Genomic DNA, 25,165 nt, shown 5'->3' with positions numbered 1-25,165 from the left:
TTCATTTGAGGAGAGTAGTGATTCCACTCTATTTAGTTATCTTGGTTCTTATTTTTTTACCTATAACCATTGTGTTTAAGCAGGAACTTGTAAGAAGCAGTAGCTATAGAGAGAGAGGGAGAGAGAGAGAGAGTTACAGAGACATGCTATATAGATTTTAATGACTTCTGGCAATAGGACTGAAATACTTAGCACTTAAGTAAAAAGAAAAGGAGTACTTGTGACACCTTAGAGACTAACAAATTTATTAGAGCAAAAGCTTTCGTGAGCTACAGCTCACTTCATTGGATGCATGAATACATCGGATACAGACTAACACGGCTACTACTCTGAAACTTAGCACTTAAGTAGTGCTTTTATAATTTCAAAGAACTTACTGAACAAACATTAAATAAACAATCTTCAAAACACCACTGTAAATTAGATAAATATTATTTACTTCCATTTACAAAAGGGGGAACTGAGATGCAGATATTTTGTAATATGCCCAAAGTCACATAGGGAGTCATTGTCAATACCTGAATTAGAGCTCAGGAGTTCTTGACTCCGAGTTTTGTTTTCAGTCCACTACACCACATTGACTACTATGTTCTGCACTATTTATTTCCAAAAGGGTTAAAAGAAATAAAATTCTGGGGGTTTGGGTTCCATTTTTGTGAGGCACAATCAGTAACAGTAATTGGCCCAATTATGGTAATGATTTTAGAATAGAGACCAACCAAAAGGTATTGATGGGTGAACCTCAATAGAATTAGTTAAGATAAGGATTTAAAATTTTAGTTGCTTAACTTCAAAAGCTTCACCAAATTTATTCTAACTGCTTTGGTCTGGAAATTGAGCTGTGAATCTTGTGAGAACAGGGTTTCTTGTGAAACTCAGCCTAGAAATAATGTGCATATTTTTTAACAGTGGGGGTAATGACCATTGGAACAACTTACCAAGGGCTTTGGTGGATTCTGCATCACAGGAAATTTTAAAATCATGAATGGATGTTTTTCTAAAAGAGATCCTTTAGTTCAAGCACAGCTATTGGAATTGAAGCAGAAGTTAATACAGGGAAATCCTATGGCCTGTGTTATGTGATTCTGCATCACAGGAAATTTTAAAATCATGAATGGATGTTTTTCTAAAAGAGATCCTTTAGTTCAAGCACAGCTATTGGAATTGAAGCAGAAGTTAATACAGGGAAATCCTATGGCCTGTGTTATGCAGAAGGTCAGATGGTCCCTTCTGGCCCTAAAATGTGTGAACCTATGAAAGTGTTCAGTGTGGCCAGAAGTAGCACTTGGGATGGTACTCTGGTACTTAGATACATGTCCTTGCTGAGACCTGAGCTGTATGAACACTGAACATTTTGGTTAGTTTTCTTAAAACTTCAACGTGTTAAGTGTTGAGTGAAAGTTTCTGTTCTTTCCTATTTCATTAAAAAAATGCACCCAACTCTTCTAGAAGGATATGTGTTTTAGAAAAGCATTTTCAAAAGGTTCAGGTATAATGCAGTGCCCTTTATGTAGAAGGGCTTCCGCACATTAAACAAGACTATTTTCTTGCTGTAGAGAACAGCTGGTTTTGAGTACTCTGTTTACTAATATGCCAGAAACAAGATGACACAAAAGCATTTAACAAACAAATAAAAACCCATCACCACTGAGTCTAAATTATCATTATATATGAAGGCCTCTTTAACTCTGAAGTAAACTATCATAATCCTTAAAATGCAGAGTTGTAGCCATGCTGGTCCCAGGATATTAGAGAGACTAGGTGGATGGGGTGATACTTTTTATTGACCCAACTTGTGTTGGTGAGAGAGACAAGCTTTCGAGCCACACACAGCTCTTTCTTGAAACCTGGTCTCTCTCACCAACAGAAGTTGGTCCAATAAAAGATATTACCTCACACATCTTGTATCTCTAATAATCTGTAACAGGCAGAAGGAAGTGGGACCAACCTTGCTAGCAGAGGTGCTGTGCCTGGCCAGAGTTTAAAGCTGCCTTTCCCTACCTTTATTAGGGGAGAGTTCTGTGCAGCATTCTCAGGAGTGAATCTCTTTTGCACCCGTAGTACCTCCTGCACCAATGGTTAAGAGGTCCCTGAATCTTTCTCCATGTATGAGATCAAATAATTATACTTGGCACTTATAAAATGCCTTTCATCTAAAGATCTCAAAGCCCTTTTCAGTATGCATTATCCTCACAGCACCTCTCTGTATAATTCCCATTTTACAAATTAAATCAAGCCACAGGGAGGTGAAGTGTTTTACCCAAATTCACAGTTGCTTGCAAAGCTAGAAATACAATCCAGATATCCTGACTCCCAAGTCCCTACTCTAATCCCTATACAGTGCTCACCACTGAAATTTTTACAGTTTTGCTGTTTCAAATAGGTAATATTACCATCATTTTCCTTATACTCATGCATGGGGAATGCCATAATGTGTGAATTATTTGCAAAGGCATTTGTACAGATTGTGGTGGTGACAACTGTAACACAGAGTCATCCATCTGAATCATAAATAAAATTGACCAAAATGCAAGTAATATGCAGGTTTCTCAAGAAAGCACTAAAGAGCACTTAGTTCTGACCTTAAGTAACATAAATCTGAGTTACTAAAGAGCAATCTTGCAAGATCTTAAAAGGAGATCTTGTTTAAATCAGTTATTAACAGGCATACAGAAAAAGTGGAGGGGACGTGGTGGAGGAGGGGCTCTTTGAGCAAAATAACCTGTTTTCCTTTTTAAAATCCTTTAGAGGGCATAATAATTAAGTGTTTTATTGTGTTTTTTAAAACATAGTCTGTGAATGTGCGTGGGGAAGTGCACCATCCTGGCAGCAGCTCCTGAGGGCCTGATTTCCATGTCGCTTACACCATTACACTAGCATACTCTTATTTACTTCTTGGTTTACATCAGTGTGAGAGGACAATCAGGCCATCTAGCATTCATGGAGACATAATACCTTGATGAATGATTAAGGGGCAGCCAAGTGTGCAATGTGCATTCTATCTACAGTGGCTGAGCTATGCAGGTTGGCGTAGAATGAAGAGCCAGACCATGCCCTGTCCCACTCTGGCCCCTTTGGTAATTCTAGCACTGGTGACTCTAGAGACTCTCCTGATGCTTGTACTTTGGGAATGTAAGGACTGAGATGTTGGCTATCACATACCCTGGGTAGAAAGAGAGGCCCATAACACACTCTTCCTCTCTTCCCTCTTCTGTATGTCCATACAGGGCTAGCTCCAACCTAGCCTCATATTGCTTCTTTGTCGTTTAACCTAATAATATACAATAGCACAACTAAAATGTTTAAAAAGGAAGGCATTATTTATTTGTTCAATATAGGCAAAAACCACTGCTGGCAAAAATTTTCCAACTCTATTGTAGTCAGTGGAATTGATTGCTCTTGTTTATTCAGTGGAGATATTGGCCCTATGAATTTAAGATGTTACACTTGACGTTCTTGCTATTAAAAAGGTTGATGGCCTCTCTTCATCTGTCATCCACGTTTCAAAAGCTTATAGAAAATGGATAAAATGTAACATTTAATTGTCTTGCAGTCTCTAGCATCCCTAGTAGTGGACTTTTCCCTCAAGGTTCGTCCAAGCAAGTCCTAAATCTTTATTATTTTCCACAGTTGCTGTTATTCTGTAAATCTGTTGTAACAGCACCTAATACTTCCAGTCAAGTGAGGAGCCTGGTGCATCAAAAGCCACCTCCAGTACTATTAATGTGTAGGCCTGCAAGGAGAATGAGACAATTAGCTGATTCTCCCCTTCTTTTCTGTTTTTCAGTCCCCCAAATTAATACAAATCAATTGCTAGTGTTCCACACCATTAGGGTAGCAAAAATTCTAAAGACATTTAATTTTAAAAACTACTAGAAATTTGAAAATAAATATCTGTCCACTTTTTGAGTCTTCTAGCATATTTATTTATGCTAAATATTTATTAATTTCCGCTGTTTTAAGGAGCAAAGCTTCTTGGTAAAAATGATTTTCTAATGACATTGGCTTTCTAGAGAATACAACTTTGCTAGTGAGAATTTAATGACTGCCCTACGATAATTGTTGTTAACTCGTGGAAGTAGTGACATTTTGCAGATCAGTCCCTGACTACACCATAGTCTGCTCAAAACGTGCGTTGCACACACTATTTAATGCTTTTAATTGCAAGTCTTAGTCTGCTTTCTCTTGCTTGCAATTAATGTCTGTTGCTATAGAACATCTCTAATGCTCAGCTGAAAAGTAATTTACAAGTATATATTTTCTACTGAAATTTAATTCAGCAGATTATTTAATTGTGTCCTATGATAGTGAAAAGAGAAGTGAAAAGCCAGTTTCTCATTGGTATAGAGCATTCACAAATAAATATATAGAAAGGGACAAATTTATACATACCTTAAATACAAAATAAGCAATAACAGGCTGTCCTGTGTCCAAATATACACACTCATTTTTAAATAAAGAGTCATAGATTTTCTTTACATGGTGTTTTGGAAAGATTCATTTGATTTTATTATAGTTTTTATAGATGCTGGATAATACAACGCTACTTTCATTTTGTTACTTCTCCCATTGTTCCTCTGAACCTGAGTACAAATTTCCTCGGAGTTCATCGGTTCCTTAGTATCTTATATCCGATCCCTTTGCCTTGATGGGAGATTTTTCTGAGCTACAACTGCATTATTTGCCTCTTTATGAGTTTTTAAATTATTCTGATTTACTGATTACTGAGTACTGATTTAATCCCTTTTCCCATTCATTTTATGCTTATCCTATCTGCAGCCTCTCCTCTCTACCTCTATCTTACTTGCAAAGCCATCCTTTCTGAGAACACTGACGCATCTCTTTCACAAAAGTGTTCTGTCTCCACCAGTTTGTGCGTTAGAGCTCCATATTCATTCCAAAATCTGCTTCTCTTCTCAATGTACTACAGTGCTGTTCTTGCTTATGTTTTAAAAGATAGCAGGCATTTGGTTTTCTGCTCACAAAGATATCTGTGCTAATCAAATGCAAAAGTGACTTGGCATGCACATTCTGATGTTTTTTGAATCTCATCAAGTCATGTATTAATGTGTCTCTAATGGTATGATTTCTTTTCACACCTCTACGGTGATTGAAACTCAGTCCTTTTAAGTGAGATCTCCTAACCAGTGTATGGCGGTTCCAATTAGCTTCTCTTGGGCCTGAAGTGCATCACAAACGGTAACAAGGTCTCCCAGGAACACTTTTGTTGCAAGTACTGTAGTCATATTTCCTCATTAGTTCCTTTCAATTGTCACTAATGCCATGTTCCAAGCTTTTGAGAAATAAACCAAAAACAGAAAAACTAAGCATCAGTGTAGAATAGACAATTATTTTTCATATTTCAAGACCCCTTTGAATGCCTTTGATAGTTTTGAAGCTTACACAGTTTAATTTATTAACCATTACCACTCACTAAAGTCAGAGGATTTAGTGATTTGTTGCCTCGGAAAAGAGAAAAAATATTTTGTCATGGCCGATGGTTCATTTTCTAAATTTGTGATTTTTTAACATTATTTTTAGTCTTTTAATTAAATTTTGCACAAACTATGAGCAAAATAAGAAAAACATAAAGTGTTTAACCATGTTGTGTGTACTTTTATATGGGTACTGTCAAAACCAATAGGCCTCAATTTTTGGTATGGTCTGTGTGTGTCCAGATCATGCTGTTTTTCTGCTCCACTTGTCAGCGCAGTTCTTGGGAGGATAACAGTTTTTGGAGACTCTTGCCCTTGCAGACGCTCTAAAGGAATGATTTTTTTTAACATTTCATTACTCTGCCTGCTTGTGTATGTAGAATTGAGAAGGGCTGAGCAAAGGAACAGCACAATATGGAGGTGCACTGTTGCACACTATCTCCAGGGTTTGTCAACAGTGGTCCTTCTAACCTAGGAAGCTGAGATTTTAACAATGTTGCAGTTGTTTTTGGTCAAGTTGTCATGCTTTTCAGAAATATGAAGACATTTTTAACTAATAGGTATAAGAGGCAGTTTTGATCCTGCCATCCTCAGAACACCACTGAACTATGGGAGTTTGAAACTCCATTCATCATCACAGTACTGAACAGATTCTGGTTGCTTACAGATTCATAACACATTTCGTATTGTAACACTTCATATTTACATTAGTTATGTTCTTCCTCTGTGAAATATTATTTAATTGGTTTTGTACTGTAAAATAATTTTGTGCTATTTGCCTTTTCCTGGGCTCTGTACATTTGCTTGTTCAGGCTACCAACTATCAAATTTGATAAAAACTAACTGCATATCAGTCTGTCAGAGAGTAGTCTTCATAAAACTTATGGTGGATGTGGAAAAGGCTTGGCAAGATGGCACAAGGGCTTTTCCTTTGGCATCTTCAGACTGAGTGAATGAGTAATTACATCCCTCCCATAAAATACACTATTTATAGTTTGCTCTTCTTTGGAATTTTTCCTTTGTTAGATGGTTCTAAAGAGTTCTCCTCCTTTAGAAAAGTCACAAATCAAGTCAGAAGATTATATTTTTAGTGAGCTCAGTTCCTGAGTATCTTGTTTTCATTCTGCAAGCTCTACTAATTGAATTTCTTTAGCCCTTTGATTAGGAATAATTCATTGTTTTGATTATAAAATTGAGGGGCTCAAAAGAATATGTACATGTCAAGTGTATTTTCATAGTCTGGGAAAAACAAAATTTATTTTTATCATTATTCTAAGACCCACTCCTGTTTCTTTCTTTCTGCAAAAACATTTGCTCTTTCTGTAGGTAAATTGACATTAAATAATGAATTGTTCAAAATAATAATTTTTTAAAAATCTAACATTTTATGAAAATGGGTGCAAATCAGCCACAGTATAAACTTAATGTCTTAAAAAGACAGATATGGCTACAATTTGGGGTAATTTTTTGATGGATTATAGCAAACAGACTAAATATGACTTGGTCCTTGCTTTGTAGAAAAGGTTAATATCATTTGATGCTTTTACCCTTTTTCTTTGATTTCATTTTTAACAATGATTAATAAAGGTAATGAATATACAACTACTTTCCCCTCTCCCTTTCATATTGTAAGGGACATGTTCACAAAAATAGTTTTAATATGTGTTCTTTCCTATACAAGTTGATTAGTATGTGGGGGAGGCAATCTAAAGTGTTTTTGATATCCCTACAAATTAATTTACATGCGGGTGAGCTACAGAAGGGAACTAAAAGTGAGAATTAAATGGTGGAGCATAGAGGCAGCTGAAGGCGAACACAGGCATTTCTATAGCATTGTTCTAGCTATATTAAAAATTGCATGCTTTCAAAGAAATATGTGATCAATTCATTTATTTGGATGCCCCAGGTGATTCAGTGTTTTCATAAAATGAAAAATGGACACATTTTGACAATGGGTTTCATGTATTCAAATGTAGTGCAATCAGCTGAAAATTGTGAAAAATGTACTCGGATTGTAGAAAGTTGAACCGTGTTTTCAATTTAAATTCTGTGTAGTTGCTCTGAAAACTGTAGAGGATTCCACAAGCCATGCAATGGGGGTTCAACTCTCACAATTAGAATAGCACAATTTGGGAAAATTAAAGAATAGGTAGTATATGCAAGGCCCTTGGGTCCTAGTTAGTAAACTCATGTGATTATGTTAAAATTTAAGCTTTCATTAAAAATAATGCAATCTTGTATTTATGCTCATGGAGAAAAGTTGTAAAATATAAACTGAGTGTAAATCAATGCAGTGCATCTGTCTCAGTCTTCAGCAAACCTGAAAAACAGTTCTGAGAAACATAAATTGCCTCCAGAGTTGGGTGCTCCTGAACCCCTGAAACCTCTCCTAATGCCATTCCTAATAGGTGTGGGGCCATGACATGGGTAGGGGAAGCCATTTAGGGCAATGGATTGCCTTCACCTGGCCCTGAACACGGTGTGTTTGCAGTGTTTCATAATTGACGACAAAATGAAAAACTAGGTTGTTTCTTTGGTTTGACTCTCTTCAGGTAGTAATGTTCAGGATTAATTATAATGCTGTGTGCTTGCTCAGTTAACCTTCTCTTGGTAAACACTGACATAATTATAAAAATTTCTAAACCTTATAGAATACATCTCATTAGACACAATAATATAAATAATTTTTTCCAAGATTAGAAGTTGGCCCAAAGTGTGTAATGTATGTAAGAAACATTTTCAAATTAGGATTGGAACTTCAGTTCTGTGCCTCATGACTTACCTCATAAATATTAACAGACAACATATCAAAATGTTCCTGTTAATTAAAAGGGCTGTTCAGCTTTTAATTTATCTAATTTGCAGATGTATGGTAGACTGCAAGTAGTTCTTGTTAAAATGTATCTAGTCTCATTTTGTAGGAGGATAATTTTCTTTTTCTTCAGATTATGGATGTGTGTAGTAAAACAGTATTATCATGGAATACAATACATAAATAAAGTCTTACATTTATTTGTCTTAAAAATAATCACTTTGTGCCACCTCACAAAGGCAATAAATTCCTCTGCCAAAATGAGGTCCTCCAAAAATGTAAATGCATTTAATAAATTTTATACAATAAGAGGGTTTAACTGTCTAGATAGTTCCTGATTTGTATAAAAGTAACCTGATGAACCTGCATAGTTCTAGAACATAAGAATGGCCATACTGGGTCAGACCAACAGTGGCCAATGCCAGGTGTCCCAGAGGGAGTGAACCTAACAGGTAATGATCAAGTGATCTCTCTCCTGCCATCCATCTCCACCCTCTGACAGACAGAGGCTAGGGACACCATTCCTTACCCATCCTGGCAAATAGCCATTAATGGACTTAACCTCCATGAATTTATCCAGTTCTCTTTTAAACCCTGTTAGAGTCCTAGCCTTCACAACCTCCTCAGGCAAGAAGTTCCACAGGTTGACTGTGCACTGTATGAAGAAGAATTCCTTTTATTTGTTTTAAAGCTGCTGCCCATTAATTTCATTTGGTGACCCCTAGTTCTTATATTATGGGAACAAGTAAATAACTTTTCTTTAATCACTTTCTCCACACCACTCTTGATTTTATATACCTCTATCATATCCCTCCTTAGTCTCCTCTTTTCCAAGATGCAAAGTCCTAGCCTCTTTAATCTCTCCTCATATGGGACCTGTTCCAAACCCCTAATCATTTTAGTTGCCCTTTTCTGAACCTTTTCTAATGCGCGTATATCTTTTTTGAGATGAGGGGACTACATCTGTATGCAGTATTCAAGATGCGGGCGTACCATGGATTTATATAAGGGCAATAAGATATTCTCCGTCTTATTCTCTATCCATTTTTTAATGATTCCTCACATCCTGTTTGCTTTTTTGACTGCCACTGCACGCAGCATGGACGTCTTCAGAGAATTATACACGATGACTCCAAGATCTTTCTCCTGATTAGTGGTAGCTAAATTAGCCCCCATCAAATTGTATGTATAGTTGGGATTATTTTTTCCAATGTGCATTACTTTACATTTATCCACATTAAATTTCATTTGCCATTTTGTTGCCCAATCACTTCGTTTTGGGAGATCTTTTTGAAGTTCTTCACAGTCTGCTTTGGTCTTAACTATCTTGAGCAGAAAGAAAAGGAGTACTTGTGGCACCTTAGAGACTAACCAATTTATTTGAGCATAAGCTTTCGTGAGCTACAGCTCACTTCATCGGATGCATACTGTGGAAAGTATAGAAGATCTTTTTATACACACAAAGCATGAAAAAATGGGTGTTTACCACTTCAAAAGGTTTTCTCTCCCCCCACCCCACTCTCCTGCTGGTAATAGCTTATCTAAAGTGATCACTCTCCTTACAATGTGCATGATAATCAAGGTGGGCCATTTCCAGCACAAATCCAGGGTTTAACAAGAACGTCTGGGGGTGGGGTAGGAAAAAACAAGGAGAAATAGGTTACCTTGCATAATGACTTAGCCACTCCCAGTCTCTATTCAAGCCTAAGTTAATTGTATCCAATTTGCAAATGAATTCCAATTCAACAGTCTCTCGCTGGAGTCTGGTTTTGAAGTTTTTTTGTTGTAATATCGCAACTTTCATGTCTGTAATCGCGTGACCAGAGAGATTGAAGTGTTCTCCGACTGGTTTATGAATGTTATAATTCTTGACATCTGATTTGTGTCCATTTATTCTTTTATGTAGAGACTGTCCAGTTTGACCAATGTACATGGCAGAGGGGCATTGCTGGCCCATGATGGCATATATCACATTGGTGGATGTGCAGGTGAACGAGCCTCTGATAGTGTGGCTGATGTTATTAGGCCCTGTGATGGTGTCCCCTGAATAGATATGTGGGCACAGCTGGCAACAGGCTTTGTTGCAAGGATAGGTTCCTGGGTTAGTGGTTCTGTTGTGTGGTATGTGGTTGCTGGTGAGTATTTGCTTCAGGTTGGGGGGCTGTCTGTAGGCAAGGACTGGCCTGTCTCCCAAGATTTGTGAGAGTGTTGGGTCATCCTTCAGGATAGGTTGTAGATCCTTAATAATGCATTGGAGGGGTTTTAGTTGGGGGCTGAAGGTGACGGCTAGTGGCGTTCTGTTATTTGTGCTGGAAATGGCCCAACTTGATTATCATACACATTGTAAGGAGAGTGATCTCTTTAGATAAGCTATTACCAGCAGGAGAGTGGGATGGGGGGAGAGAAAACCTTTTGTAGTGGTAAACACCCATTTTTTTCATGCTTTGTGTGTATAAAAAGATCTTCTATACTTTCCACAGTATGCATCCGATGAAGTGAGCTGTAGCTCACGAAAGCTTATGCTCAAATAAATTGGTTAGTCTCTAAGGTGCCACAAGTCCTCCTTTTCTTTTTGAGAATACAGACTAGCACGGCTGTTACTCTGAAGCCTATCTGGAGCAGTTGAGTATCATCTGCAAACTTTGCCACCTCACTGTTTACCCCTTTCTCTAGATCATTTATGAATAAGTTGAATAGGATTGGTGCTAGGACTGACCCTTGGGGAACACCACTAATTACCCCTCTCCATTCTGAAAATTTACCATTTATTCCTACCCTTTGTTCCCTGTCTTTTAACCAGTTCTCAGTCCATGAAAGGATCTTTTCTCTTATCCCATGACAATTTAATTTACATAAGAGCCTTTGGTGAAGGATCTTGTCAAAGGCTTTCTGGAAATCTGAGTACACTATGTCCACTGGATCCCCCTTGTCCACATGTTTGTTGACCCCCTCAAAGAACTCTAATAGATTAGTAAGAATGATTTCCCTTTACAGAAACCATGTTGACTTTTGCCCAACAATTTATGCTCTTCTATGTGTCTGACAATTTTATTCTTTACTATTGTTTCAACTAATTTGCCTGGTACTGACGTTAGACTTACTGGTCTGTAATTGCCAGGATCACCTCTAGAGCCCTTTTTAAATATTGGCGTTACATTAGTTATCTTCCAGTCATTGGGTACAGTAGCTGATTTAAAGGACAGGTTACAAACCATAGTTAATAGTTCCGCAATTTCACATTTGAGTTCTTTCAGAACTCTTGGGTGAATGCCATCTGGTCCCAGTGACTTGTTACTGTTAAGTTTCTCAATTAATTCCAAAACCTCCTCTAGTGACGTTTCAATCTGTGATAATTCCTCAGATTTGTCACCTACAAAAGACAGCTCAGGTTGGGGAATCTCCCTAACATCCTCAACCGTGAAGACTGAAGGAATCGATAATGTGAAAAGAGTTGGTCTCAGTCCAGTTCCCAGAGTGAAAATCACCATCACAGTTGATGCTAATAGGCGCCCTTGTTGGCAGTGTCAGTAGAGAAGAGAAGGACTGGAATGGACATGGAGACTGTATTATCCTCTGTCCCCTAGAATTTTTACTTAAAGTCAAGGTTAAGATGCAATGGTAAGAAAGTTTTCAGTCTTTCTACATTTGCTGTGTCTGCTCTCTGGTTGAAAAGAGGACTTCACTCTTCAGTACTGCCACTCTAACAACTTTCCACAGACTAAGTTCACCCAATTTTAGAAAGGAAAATTAAAAAATTATTAAAAATGTGACCTGATGGATGATATAAATTTGGTGAGGGAAATCAAGGTCAAAGTGACCTCCACAGGAAGTTTTTTTTAAAAAGTAGGTTTTGGTTCAGGATTTGAGGAGAGGGAAGGGGACAGATAACACCAAAAGTATGTGATGCTGTTATCACTGTAAATTCTAACAGCTGTTCTGATTTAAGAAATCAAATTGTCAGCATCAACAATAAAATCAGGTTGGGGAATATACTGCTGCTCCCGCTGCTGCTGTGTGGAGTGTGTTCCTGAGGGTATAAATGTATTTTCCCCAAAAGATTATGAAGAATTCAAGCATACATATTTTCACTTTAAAGTTAGCAAATATTTTTATCCTGAGTAATGCAGTTGGATTGACTTGGGAGCTGTAGCAGTCTATTGGGTCAATGACCTGCAAATTAAAGAGGACCCATTCTGGCTCTAAAGGAATTGTTACAATCTATCTTGCAAAAAATCCTCTTTTAAAAATGTGTCTATGTAGAAAGTTACCCACTCAGCAGGCTATCACAGCTCGTCTAATGAGCAAGGAATACATTTTAAAATTAGCAGAACAAAAAGACATTTTATGGTACACGATTGATACTGTGTAAATAATACAGTTGTAAACATAACATATATAGAGATATTAATCCAGATTCAGTTATAATTAAATTATAAAGGATAAACACATATTTTACAATATAGTTAGTTCATTTCCCCCCCTTTTTTTTGCACTTACAAGTTAAAGAATGAGAGAATTCATAGATAAAGAACTGTTCAATTATATAGTTGTGACAAACCAAACAGAAATGTAGAAATTCAAACCCCATTTTCATAAATTAGACCTTCTGTAACAATATATTGGAACGCAAATGGTACATGCTATTTCATGACCTGATGAATGCTGATCTCTGCAATAATCACAGTAGAAACATAAAACTGAATTTCAGCCTGACATTTATAATGGCTGGTATATTCTATGTCGCTATTGTAATGTAGCTTACACTTTTTGTCTGCAAAATCTCTCACAGCTTAAACATTGCATGAAGCAGATCTTGTATCTGATAGTTGCATTGAATTTTACAACAGAAATCAAAACATTTCTGTAACATTTTTTTTTTCAAATAACCTCTATGTGATATTGTATATTGAAACTGCATAAGTGTGTCTTTTTATACCGGTTGTCACAGTCCCACCAGGCTGTTGAGTTTGGGTCCACACAAGTCAGACCATGTATACTTTTAAGCTTACCTTGCTCTGTCTCTTTCTTCGGCCTCTCTTTTTGGGACATGGAAATCTTAGTAGTCAAAAATGTGTCTAATTGAACTCATACATTTTTTAGCATTTGAGTTTAAAAGGTGTGGCTATAATAAATTCTATTGAAAGAGTTCTAGGGAAGGTCACAAAAAGAAGAAAGTTTTGTATAATGCGTTCAGAATTACCTTGTTGTGTTACCATTGTGGATGAGTCCTTATTGATTTAATATGAAATGAATTCTTGCAAGTGTGTCTCTTATTTTATGTGTATTCCAGATGTGTGGAGGTCATTGCTAAAGAAGGACAGAACCTGAAAGAGCTGTATTTGGTATCCTGTAAGATTACCGACTATGGTATGTAAAATGGCTATTGTTTTTCACCCTTTGTCAAGACTAATCTGTTGAAACTTTACATGGAGACTTAAAAAGTGAAATTTACCTTGTGATACTTGTAAAATTTACCTTGTGATACTTGTCACTTGCTGTGACACTAGACAGAGAAGATTTAGAATGAAGAAGCTACAGGACAGGCACTCTGTTAGATTTCAGAGAGCTGCAGATTTATCCTTCATATAGAATTGACTAAAAAAATTTGATTGATCTCTGTGATGAGAGTTTGAGTGTTGATCGATAAACACTCAAATTTAAATTAATTTGCCTCGTGCTCTTCCTTTTTTCTTTGCTCTTAGTTTAAATGGAAATTTGCAGGGTCTAGTAGATATCTAGTCTTTTTAATGAACTCAGACTGGTTCTTCCTTTCAAATCTTGCACTGTTCTGGGATCTGAGAGTTGAAAACAGAGATTATTTTTGGCCCAGAAGAGAGGCAGGGCCATGCAATGCTTCATTAAGAGGTAAATCACATCCACTGCACACCTAGCCTGAGAACAGTGGCTTGGTGCAGGGGAAACAGTGACCCTGGGTTTTGGGAAAAGAATCCTCCTCAGGATGCAAAATGACAATGAAGTCACTTTATGGCTACTGCTGCAGTTTTGGGGTTGTAGTAGCCTCTGCTCTGCTTGAAACCCCTCCCTCCCTTCATGTAGTTGCAGATCCGCTAGCCATGCCGTATCCTCAAACCTTTCTTCCTTGGAAGGAAGGAATTCCTATAGAGTTCATGGCATCCTGTCCCTCATCCCAACCCAGTGAACTCACATCACCCTCTAAGGGCCTTCTTCGGCTGAAGGGGCTGACAAGGGAGCAGTAGTTTCCCTCAAAAGCAGTATGACCAGACTAGCAAGGTAGTGGGGAAAGGAAGGCAGATGAATGTATTGTATTGGATTTGAATGGAAAGTGAGAGGAAGTGGTTGTGCATAGATGAGACATGGGAAGAGCGTTGGGTGGGAGGATGGGTGGGGGGATAGGGAGCATCTCCATAGGCTTGGTTGGTTAGATACCATAATTATCCAAACTGCACTGTTACATCAAATATTTTAAGGTTTGTCCATCACTAATTTGTAAGATTCTGTAGTCGTCTCACATCATCAGTGTTCTTGATCTTGTAGTCATTGGGACTTTTCAAACAACTTTTGCAGGTGCTACTAATACTAGATGCTCATGCTGATACTACTAATAAATTACTTACCTTCGTGATAGTGTTAGTAAATTGTTCAGTCCAGTAATTGTGGCACTGAACAATTTTTAACATTATTATTGAATTAGTGTATTATCAATGTTCACTCAAACATATAGCCCTCAATACCACTAAGTAAATAAATGTTATGTCAGCCCCCCCGACAGCTCCATTCTTGTTGTGTTTTGTGTTAAAAATCATGAGTGATGAATGCTGTAGAGAAGCAGTGCTCATAAGCACCACTTAGCCATTGTGAGCAACTCAGGAACTCTTACTTAAGTGGGGAAGAAAGGTGCCACTCTCCTTGCAAAGCTCCAGAGGTCCTTAGGGGGAATGGAGCCTCTCACCAGCAGAACTCTGTACTGTAGCGCCACAATAGGACGTGGGAGGAAAGAGAACCAGCCAACCCTTTCCCCTGAGCACATCCTGCTACATTTGGCAAGTAGGAGAAATCTGCTAGTGGTTAGTAGGATGGTTTGTTGTGGTCTGGTTTAAGAAGTTTCCCAATGGTCTTATTATGCTGTTGATTTCACATGCATAACTGTTCAGGCCCCACCAAATGGCAGATGCTTCTCTCTTAGTGGAAGCATGTTATTCTATAAATTTTCAGGAAAGGTGTCATACAAAATGTAGACTCAGTAATGTCTTAGCCAAATTTTTAGTATCATATTACACTGACCAAAGTTCTGGGAGGGAAAGACTGTATGTGAACATCCATTACTGCTTACCTGGTAGTCTATTGAGGATATTAGCATACGCACTTGGTCCATGTCTGTTTGGTAGATTCAACACACAATTAATGCCTGCTTTTTATATTTAAAATTTGACTATTTGCCAATTGTGACTGTACAGATTTCCATACATATTTAGCAAGACACCTGAGCAACTCTATTTTCCCAACTAATTTTGAAGATAAAACCAGGATTTTTAGAAAGAGATCAAGGAAATTATGCACCCATATTCCATTTAAGTTCATTGGAATTCAGATGCATAAATCCCTTAATATCCTTTGAAACTCCCAGCCCACATTTCTTGATACATTAGTGATTAGCTTAGTGGAATTGTGACTGCTGGTTCAAGAGCCTAATTGTCTCAAGGTTCAGTTAGCAAAAATGCAAATTCCATAGCTAAATAAAATATTATTGTTATTAGAACAACCTGTTTTAAGCACACCTTTAATTTCAGACATCAGACAAGAAAAAGAGATAAGTGCTAATGGTGATTGTTGACTCATAACTAATACCTAATATAGGGACAGATGTGTGAAATAATTATGTGTACTCCAAGAAAGCTAGACTATGAAATGTCAGATTTAGCAGTTTTCATAGTCCTGATTTGATTCTGACAATAAGATGTTGTGAGAAAATAAAAGAAGCAATATTGAAAATGGAAAAGGAGTACTTGTGGCACCTTAGAGACTAACAAATTTATTTGAGCATAAGCTTTCGTGAGCTACAGCTCACTTCATCGGATGCATTCAGCGGAAAATACAGTGGGGAGATTTATATACACAGAGAACATGAAACAATGAGTGTTACCATATACACTGTAATGAGAGTGATCACTTAAGGTGAGCTATTACCGGCGGGGGGGACAAAAAACACCTTTTGTAGTGATAATCAAGGTGGGCCATTTCCAGCAGTTGACAAGAAAGTCTGAGGAACAGCGGGGGGGGGATAAACATGGAGAAATAGTTTTACTTTGTGTAATGACCCATCCACTCCCAGTCTGTATTCAAGCCTAAGTTAATTGTATCCAGTTAGCAAATTAATTCCAATTCAGCAGTCTCTCCTTGGAGTCTGTTTCTGAAGTTTTTTTGTTGAAGAATTGCCACTTTTAGGTCTGTAATCGAGTGACCAAAGAGATTGAAGTGTTCTCCGACTGGTTTTTGAATGTTATAATTCTTGACGTCTGATTTGTGTCTATTCATTCTTTTACGTAGAGACTGTCCAGTTTGGCCAATGTACATGGCAGAGGGGCATTGCTGGCACATGATGGCATATATCACATTGGTAGATGTGCAGGTGAACGAGCCTCTGATAGTGTGGCTGATGTGATTAGGCCCTATGATGGTGTCCCCTGCATAGATATGTGGACACAGTTGGCAACGGGCTTTGTTGCAAGGATAGGTTCCTGGGTTAGTGGTTCTGTTGTGTGATGTGTGGTTGCTGGTGAGTATTTGCTTCAGGTTGGAGGGCTGTAAGCAAGGACTGGCCTGTCTCCCAAGATCTGTGAGAGTGAGGGATCATTTTTAAGGATAGGTTGTAGATCCTTGATGTTGCATTGGAGAGGTTTTCGTTGGGGGCTGAAGGTGATGGCTAGTGGCGTTCTGTTATTTTCTTTGTTGGGCCTGTCCTGTAGTAGGTGACTTCTGGGTACTCTCCTGGCTCTGTCAATCTGTTTCTTCACTTCAGCAGGTGGGTATTGTAGTTGTAAGAACGCTTGATAGAGATCTTATAGGTTTTTGTCTCTGTCTGAGGGGTTGGAGCAAATGCGGTTGTATCGTAGAGCTTGGCTGTAGACAATGGATCGTGTGGTGTGCTCTGGGTGAAAGCTGGAGGCATGTAGGTAGGAATAGTGGTCAGTAGGTTTCCGGTACAGGGTGGTGTTTATGTGACCATCGCTTATTAGCACCTTAGTGTCCAGGAAGTGGCTCTCTTGTGTGGACTGGTCCAGGCTGAGGTTGATGGTGGGATGGAAATTGTTGAAATCATGGTGGAATTCCTCAAGGGCTTCTTTTCCATGCGTCCAGATGATGAAGATGTCATCAGTGTAGTGCAAAGTAGAGTAGGGGCATTAGGGGACGAGAGCTGAGGAAGCGTTGTTCTAAGTCAGCCATAAAAATGTTGGCATACTGTGGGGCCATGAGGGTACCCATAGCAGTGCCGCTGATTTGAAGGTGTACATTGTCCCCAAATGTGAACTAGTTATGGGTGAGTACAAAGTCACAAAGTTCAGCCACCAGGTTTGCCGTGACATTATCGGGGATACTGTTCCTGACGGCTTGTAGTCCATCTTTGTGTGGAATGTTGGTGTAGAGGGTTTCTACATCCATAGTGGCCAGGATGGTGTTTTCAGGAAGATCACCGATGGATTGTAGTTTCTTCAGGAAGTCAGTGGTGTCTCGAAGATAGCTGGGAGTGCTGGTAGCGTAGGGCCTGAGGAGGGAGTCTACATAGCCAGACAGTCCTGCTGTCAGGGTGCCAATGTCTGAGATGATGGGGCGTCCAGGATTTCCAGATTTATGGATCTTGGGTAGCAGATAGAATACCCCAGGTCAGGGTTCCAGAGGTGTGTCTGTGCGGATTTGTTCTTGTGCTTTTACAGGGAGTTTCTTGAGCAAATGCTGTAGTTTCTTTTGGTAACCCTCAGTGGGATCAGAGGGTAATGGCTTGTGGAAAGTGGTGTTGGAGAGCTGCCGAGCAGCCTCTTGTTCGTATTCCGACCTATTCATGATGACGACAGCACCTCTTTTGTCAGCCTTTTTGATTATGATGTCAGAGTTGTTTCTGAGGCTGTGGATGGCATTGTGTTCTGCACGGCTGAGGTTATGGGGCAAGTGATGCTGCTTTTCCACAATTTCAGCCCGTGCACGTCGATGGAAGCACTCTGTGTAGAAGTCCAGTCTGTTGTTTCGAGCTTCAGGAGGAGTCCACCCAGAATCCTTCTTTTTGTAGTGTTGGTAGGGAGGTCTCTGTGGGTTAGTATGTTGTTCAGAGGTGTGTTGGAAATATTGCTTGAGTCGGAGACATCGAAAATAGGATTCTAAGTCACCACAGAACTGTATCATGTTCATGGGGGTGGAGGAAGGAGAGGCAGAAGGAGAGGCCCCAAGATAGGACAGATTCTTCTGCTGGGCTAAGGGTATAGTTGGATACATTAACAATATTGCTGGGTGGGTTGAGGGAACCACTGTTGTGGCCCCTTGTGGCATGTAGTAGTTTAGATAGTTTAGTGTCCTTTTTCTTTTGTAGAGAAGCAAAGTGTGTGTTGTAAATGGCTTGTCTAGTTTTTGTAAAATCCAGCCACAAGGAAGTTTGTGTGGAAGGTTGGTTTTTTATGACAGTATCCAGTTTTGAGAGCTCATTCTTAATCTTTCTTTGTTCGCTGTAGAGGATGTTGATCAGGTGGTTCCGCAGTTTCTTTGAGAGCGTGTGGCACAATCTGTCAGCATAGTCTGTGTGGTATGTAGATTGTAATGGATTTTTTACCTTCAGTCCTTTTGGTATGATGTCCATCTGTTTGCATTTGGAAAGGAAGATGATGTCTGTCTGTATCTGTAAGAGTTTTTTCATGAAGTTGATAGATTTCCACTCCATACGGCTAAATTCAGTGCCTTGCATAATGATAGGTTTCAGGGTAGCAGCCGTGTTAGTCTGTATTCGCAAAAAGAAAAGGAGTACTTGTGGCACCTTAGAGACTAACAAATTTATTTGAGCATAAGCTTTTGTGAGCTACAGCTCACTTCATCGGATGCATTCAGTAGAAAATACAGTGGGGAGATTTATATACATAGAGAACATGAAACAATGGGTGTTACCATACACACCATGTTTATCCCCCCTCCCACCCCCCACTGTTCCTCAGACGTTCTTGTCAACTGCTGGAAATGGGCCACCTTGATTATCACTACAAAAGGTTCCCACTCCCACCCCCAGCTCTCCTGCTGGTAGTAGGTCACCTTACGTGATCACTCTGGTTACAGTGTGCATGGTAACACCCATTGTTTCATGTTCTCTGTGTATATAAATCTCCCCACTGTATTTTTCACTGAATGCATCCGATGAAGTGAGCTGTAGCTCACGAAAGCTTATGCTCAAATAAATTGGTTAGCCTCTAAGGTGCCACAAGTCCTCCTTTTCTTTTTGCGAATACAGACTAACACGGCTGCTACCCTGAATATTGAAAATGTAATACTAATTGATTATTATTTGAAAAATATTACTAAATACAGTGCACTGAAAGATTTGCCTTCATATTGAAAGTTAGGAGTCGATTAAAATTCTCTAAACTGTAACATATGGTCATAGGCAACATTAGTTTATCTGACACATTGCCACCATGGAATTTAATTTGGTGGAATGAAATACAGAACGATGAGATTAAAAACATTACTGTAGTGGAGGGCAGCAGACTCTCAAGGTCTGTGTTTAGACACCAACAAATCTCCAAAACCTCTTTTAGTAGATTTTCTGTTCTCAGTACAGCCATGCAGGACTTTTTTTTTTATATGGAACATTTAATTATATTAGACAAAAAGAAAAACAAAAAAAGGAAACCAAGATGGATTTGAAATAGGCAGCAGATGCTAAGAGTTGTTAACTGCAAAGAAAAACGAAATATATTGTTGCTGATTGCACTGCTACTGTTAAGAGTGTGTCAGCACTTCTATTATAAACTTCTCACAAGTATATAGCACAGCTGTAAAATTTTTCCCCATGTTAACACTTGCCACATAAAGTCTCAATCTTGTAATAAATTTATTTGTGTGTGTATGAATGCATATATATAAAATCACATACAAATAAATTTATTACAAGGACATGACTATATATATATATATAATTATAATTAAAAAAACAGCCAAAATTATTTGGCTTTTATAAAAACACACATATGTCTGGTTTTAAAAAGCAAAATCATTTTAGCTGTTATTCAGTTTTACTCTGTATGCTAAAAATGAAGTGTTTTGGTTTGATGTTTCTCTGTCCTTTTTAGACCCAAAAAATAGCTTCATTTAGGGATTCTTTTGTTTGTTTTGAAATGCTTAGTGAAAACTAGTTCTTGATATATAAAACTTGTCTGCCATTCAGTATTAAAATTTATGAATGTTAACTTATTTCATAATGTTTTTATCTTTATATACATATTAATATGATGCCACATTATAAGACAAATTATTAGGATACTAAATAAGGATTTAAATATTCTTTTCAGTCTGGCATACTAGATAAGTACTAAGTGTTTTAAATATTTGGCGAGGCATACAATTACTAGACAGAGTTACCAGAGAAGCTGCCTGCAACATATGTGACTGAACCACTATGATCTCTATGGTAAACACCTGTTTACCCATGACCACTGACAGAGTGAAGTCAAATCTCACATTATTTCCTTATGCCATTTTGCCTTTTTACAAACAATTATGAATTAAGCATTGACTGTCAAAGTTATCTTTGAATTTCCTGCCTTTTGTTGATTTGTGTCTCAACCTTAACTTTATTTAAGCATGGGGCTTTGTATTTAATCTTTTACTAAGAACTAGTAAGAAAGTTGGACTTTCTAGCTGTAGGGAGACTGTCAAATGGATTAGGTTGATGTGAAGATGTATAGCTGTGAGAGAAAGCAGCAATCATATACAGAATTGTGTAACTGTCTTTTCAGTTTTCCATTCTAATTCTGTAGTTAATTGATTCCCTGGGTATTGAGAATTTATTTCTAAGGAATACTTCCAGGAGTAAAATATTACTTACAGGGTTAATGATGGTGCATCGTGCTTGGTACAGACTAAAACACAAAGGTGGGATTTATGTTTAGAGATGAAAAGATTTGATGAAATGAGCTGGTGTGAGAGTAGGAGGGTCTCATGATCTCACAACTGTGCTATCCAGGCAGTTACTAAGAATTACTAAGAAAACTTGGCTTTCTCAGCTGTGGGGAAAGATAACCTTGGGTTTTAGAGTCAGTCTCTCTCGCTTTCACCAGAAAATTCAATCCTGGACCTGAGAAACCTTTTTGAAATAAGTTTTGTCAAAACCAGTAACTTTTTATGAAAAGCTTTGGTTTCGATGACTTGGTGTTTTTGGACAAAAAAAGTTTCATCCAAAAAAATGCCTGAAGAACTCCACCCATCATTTCTGTATACTTATTGTCACTTGTACACTGCAAAAGATACAACTGAGCTGGAGTGCTTGTCTTGTTTCATTTTGATTCCCTAATAGTTCTGGACTTCGCAAAATTAAAGAATTCCCCACTTCCAGCTGTTAATTGCACGGGACTTCTCAGGCACAGTGAATGCGAGTGTAATGTTCTCTTGATCCCTTAAGATTCTGAACACTGAAGCTGAGCTGAAGAACTCCAGATTTCTGGCCTTTTTGTTCTCTAGCTAGTCGCTCGTGCATATAATGATTAGGGTCCTTCCTCCCTTATGTCACCTCTTCCCCTCACACCCTCCAATACATTTAGTGCTCCTGAGGAATTTTGAATGTGAGTGGCGGGGGGAAGAGGTTTCATTCAAGAATTTCATGGATGTAGGCTCTATTTACAAATACCTGTCTGGAAGGCCCTATGATAATGTTTGTACTGACTGGTGCTCCACTGTCACAAGCGAAATCATTATTTCAAGTAGCTTCTGTCTTCCTAATTAGAAGGAAAAAATTTAAAAGAAAAAAAATGAAGTATAATTAAGAAGGTTAAAATATAAGTGCTGATGAAAAAATGTAATGTTAGAATAATATCATTATAGATTCAATATACACTATATCATCACTGGTATTAAAGGAACTTGCATATAAATTCTGCCTAAAGAATAAATGTCCCTCTTTGTTAAAAAGTGCCTAAAGCAGTATGAGTGCATGTATCCTTTCTCACGGACTGAATATTGCCTGAGTAAACTTGATTTAAATATTAAGAAATTGTCACAGGGCAGTTTGCCTCTGTGATTAAAAATAGGTCCAGCTTTTCTGTGCCAAGGCAGGTGCTCCCAGTTGAGCTAATTAAGGAGGGAAGGGCTGCATCCTGGTTATAAAGGGTCAGAGGGATTGCTGCGAGGGCTTCAGGGAGAGAGGGTCTCCTCCACAGGGAAACTAATGATCCAACCAGCAGACCAAATTCGGTGATGAATCCTGGTCATGTGCCACCTAAGGCACATTGCGCATATGCTAAGAAGTGGTCCCCAAAGAAGGATGTTGGGGTCGTGGAAGAAGACCCAGCGCCTCAGTACCTGTTGGGAAAGGGCACACAGTTATTGTCAACACAGATAAACTCCCAATAGATGTGGGCTGAAAAAGGAGAATCAGTAGAAAATATATTTTCAAGTCAAAAAGATTTTCTCTTTATGTATTACAGATTATGCAAGCTCTCCCTCAGTTTCTATCATTTAAATACACATAGCTTTTACTGCGTCTCTCAAAATAATACTAAATTGCTACATTGTCAAGTACTCCTTTTCTTTTTGCGAATACAGACTAACATGGCTGCTACTCTGAAAATTGTCAATTGAGTTTCAAGTTTCCCTTATTTGTTTTCTTCTCAAAACTGGTCTTTCCCTATTTCTGTTTTCCTTCCCAGTTGTACACATAAATATTCTTTTCTCCTCTGTTTCTTTCCTCCTTTTTATGGCCTAGATCATGCACCAATTAAAAACATGAGTACTACTCTCATGAATAAAATTAAATGTGAATAAATCTTTGCAAGATCAGGGCCTATATTTTTATCTTCAGTGTTATTTTCTGTAATTTTCTAAATTCTGAAATTTGTTGTTTTCCAAGGAGTCTTTCTTTTCAAAAAAGTATTTTGTTTCTATATTCTTCTTTTGTTCTCCTATTATTTGGGAACTCAACAGTGAGCACCTATTGAAGACACACAAATAAATGAACTGTATCTCAGATGTTCTGTGGAGAGCCCATTACTTTTTTTTGTTATTTTGCCTTGATGGGTTGCAAATTTTACTACCGTGATCTGTAAACTTCAGAGAGAGTTGTATAATCTTATATTCATTAATGATACTTCCCTTGGAAAAATAAATATAGCAACTAACAAGTTTAAAAAAAATACTAGAATGTTCTATCTTTTAGAATCATATAAGAGGTAAAATCTTTCTTCCTTTCAATGAGACTGTGGCAATCTGGAGAATTAACAGCATATTTCAGAACCTCTTAAGTTCCCCTTAATTTGAAACTAGAAACATGAATTATATATTATATACCGTAGCTAGGTCATTTTTATATATTTAATGTATTTTTATATTTTCCATGTATTTTCTAAAAAACTAAGTTCTGAATTTGACTATTTACTGATTGAGAGTACAATCTTGCAAATACTTATGCACAGGAAGCCAACAGGTCTATTCATGTGAGGAAAGTTCAACATATGCACAAGTGTCAATGTTTGCAGAATCAGAGATCCAATTTGTAAAGCTCCTTCTTTTTAGCAGTAATACTCAAGCAGTGGATTGATATTTATTCACCTAAGTAGAGTTTCATTATTAATCATTATTTTTTTTAAAAAGTCAATTAAAACTTTGTCAACACTAATCTTAACAGCTGAAGCAACAACAAAAACAAAAAAACCTTTTCTACACACTGGCAGTCTCATATGTAATTCATAACTATCAAAAATTTGTTTTCTCTGCTTAACTTTTAAGACTATTCCTAATGTGATAAGAATTCTGTGCAGTTTTCTTTAAAAGTTGGTTTACAGTGCCACTGTGCATCTTGAAGCCTCATACAGTGAGATAAATTACAGCAATAACATATTTTTCAAATACTATATAGTTGCAAATCCTTTGTCCTGCAGTACATAATAAAGGATTTTCTCCTTGAGCAATGAGGTAAACCGAATTTTTAGGGTTTTTTGTCTTGCTAGCTGGTGAACTGCACCCCTTTGTCTGTGCCATCGCCAAAACACTGTGCGATATAATGGCTAGTTAGAGGAACCTGATGTAGAAGCACTTTTGGATCAGTATGCACAGAGCAGTAGTCTCCCACCTGTGATTTGCATTCCATCTCTTCTGAGGTGGTCATTCTAAATTCAGAAGACTGTTATATTATATTTCCCTCCCAGTTCCTCTCTGTAAGAGACATCCACAGCTACTGAGGCTTGCATTTAAATTCTTCTAAAAGGAACTTTCACAGTGTTTAAGGGTTTGTTGTGTTGAACGGATGGGAAAGTAGAGGCAGTAGAGAATGGACATGATAGCAAAAAAAATTAAAAAATCCACAAAATTACAGAGTAGTTTCACAGTTAACCTTCTAAAGATACAATATAACAGCTTTCTGAATGTGCATCATTTTTAATTACTAAAAGGACAATATTTTTCTCATCTAATAAAAAAAATGGCAGTGACCTGTTTCTGTTCAGTACTATATGTAATCACAAATATATTTTCGGATTTCCATCTTATACATTTACTGTATTAGGACATAATAATTTAAAACTAAACTTTAGTTTGACCCAGAATGTGCGTTCTGTTTTCGTGTGATCTTTCAATACATTTTGCAGTTTTATGTGACCTTTTAAAAATAATATAAAACTTTTTTTTCCTCAGTTAACATGTTAACTCCTAGATTGCGTATAGTGCATCAACTGCTTGCCTCAAAACAGTGGCGGAAACC

General features: G+C 37.7%; 1 protein-coding gene across 1 annotated transcript in view; it reads left to right on the top strand.

The window, feature by feature from the left end:
• The window catches only part of FBXL17 (F-box and leucine rich repeat protein 17), a 478,328-nt gene that overhangs the window by 309,315 nt on the left and 143,848 nt on the right, over window positions 1-25,165 (top strand). The window contains exon 7 of the mRNA XM_074952924.1: window positions 13,538-13,614. Coding sequence (XP_074809025.1) covers window positions 13,538-13,614 — 77 coding nt within the window. The remainder of the gene's footprint in view (window positions 1-13,537; window positions 13,615-25,165) is intronic.

The sequence above is a fragment of the Natator depressus genome, chromosome 5 (genome assembly GCF_965152275.1).
Source record: "Natator depressus isolate rNatDep1 chromosome 5, rNatDep2.hap1, whole genome shotgun sequence".
NCBI lineage: Eukaryota > Metazoa > Chordata > Testudines > Cheloniidae > Natator > Natator depressus.
The sequence above is the reverse complement of the archived record's forward strand: the minus strand, read 5'-3'. Positions and strand labels throughout refer to the sequence as shown.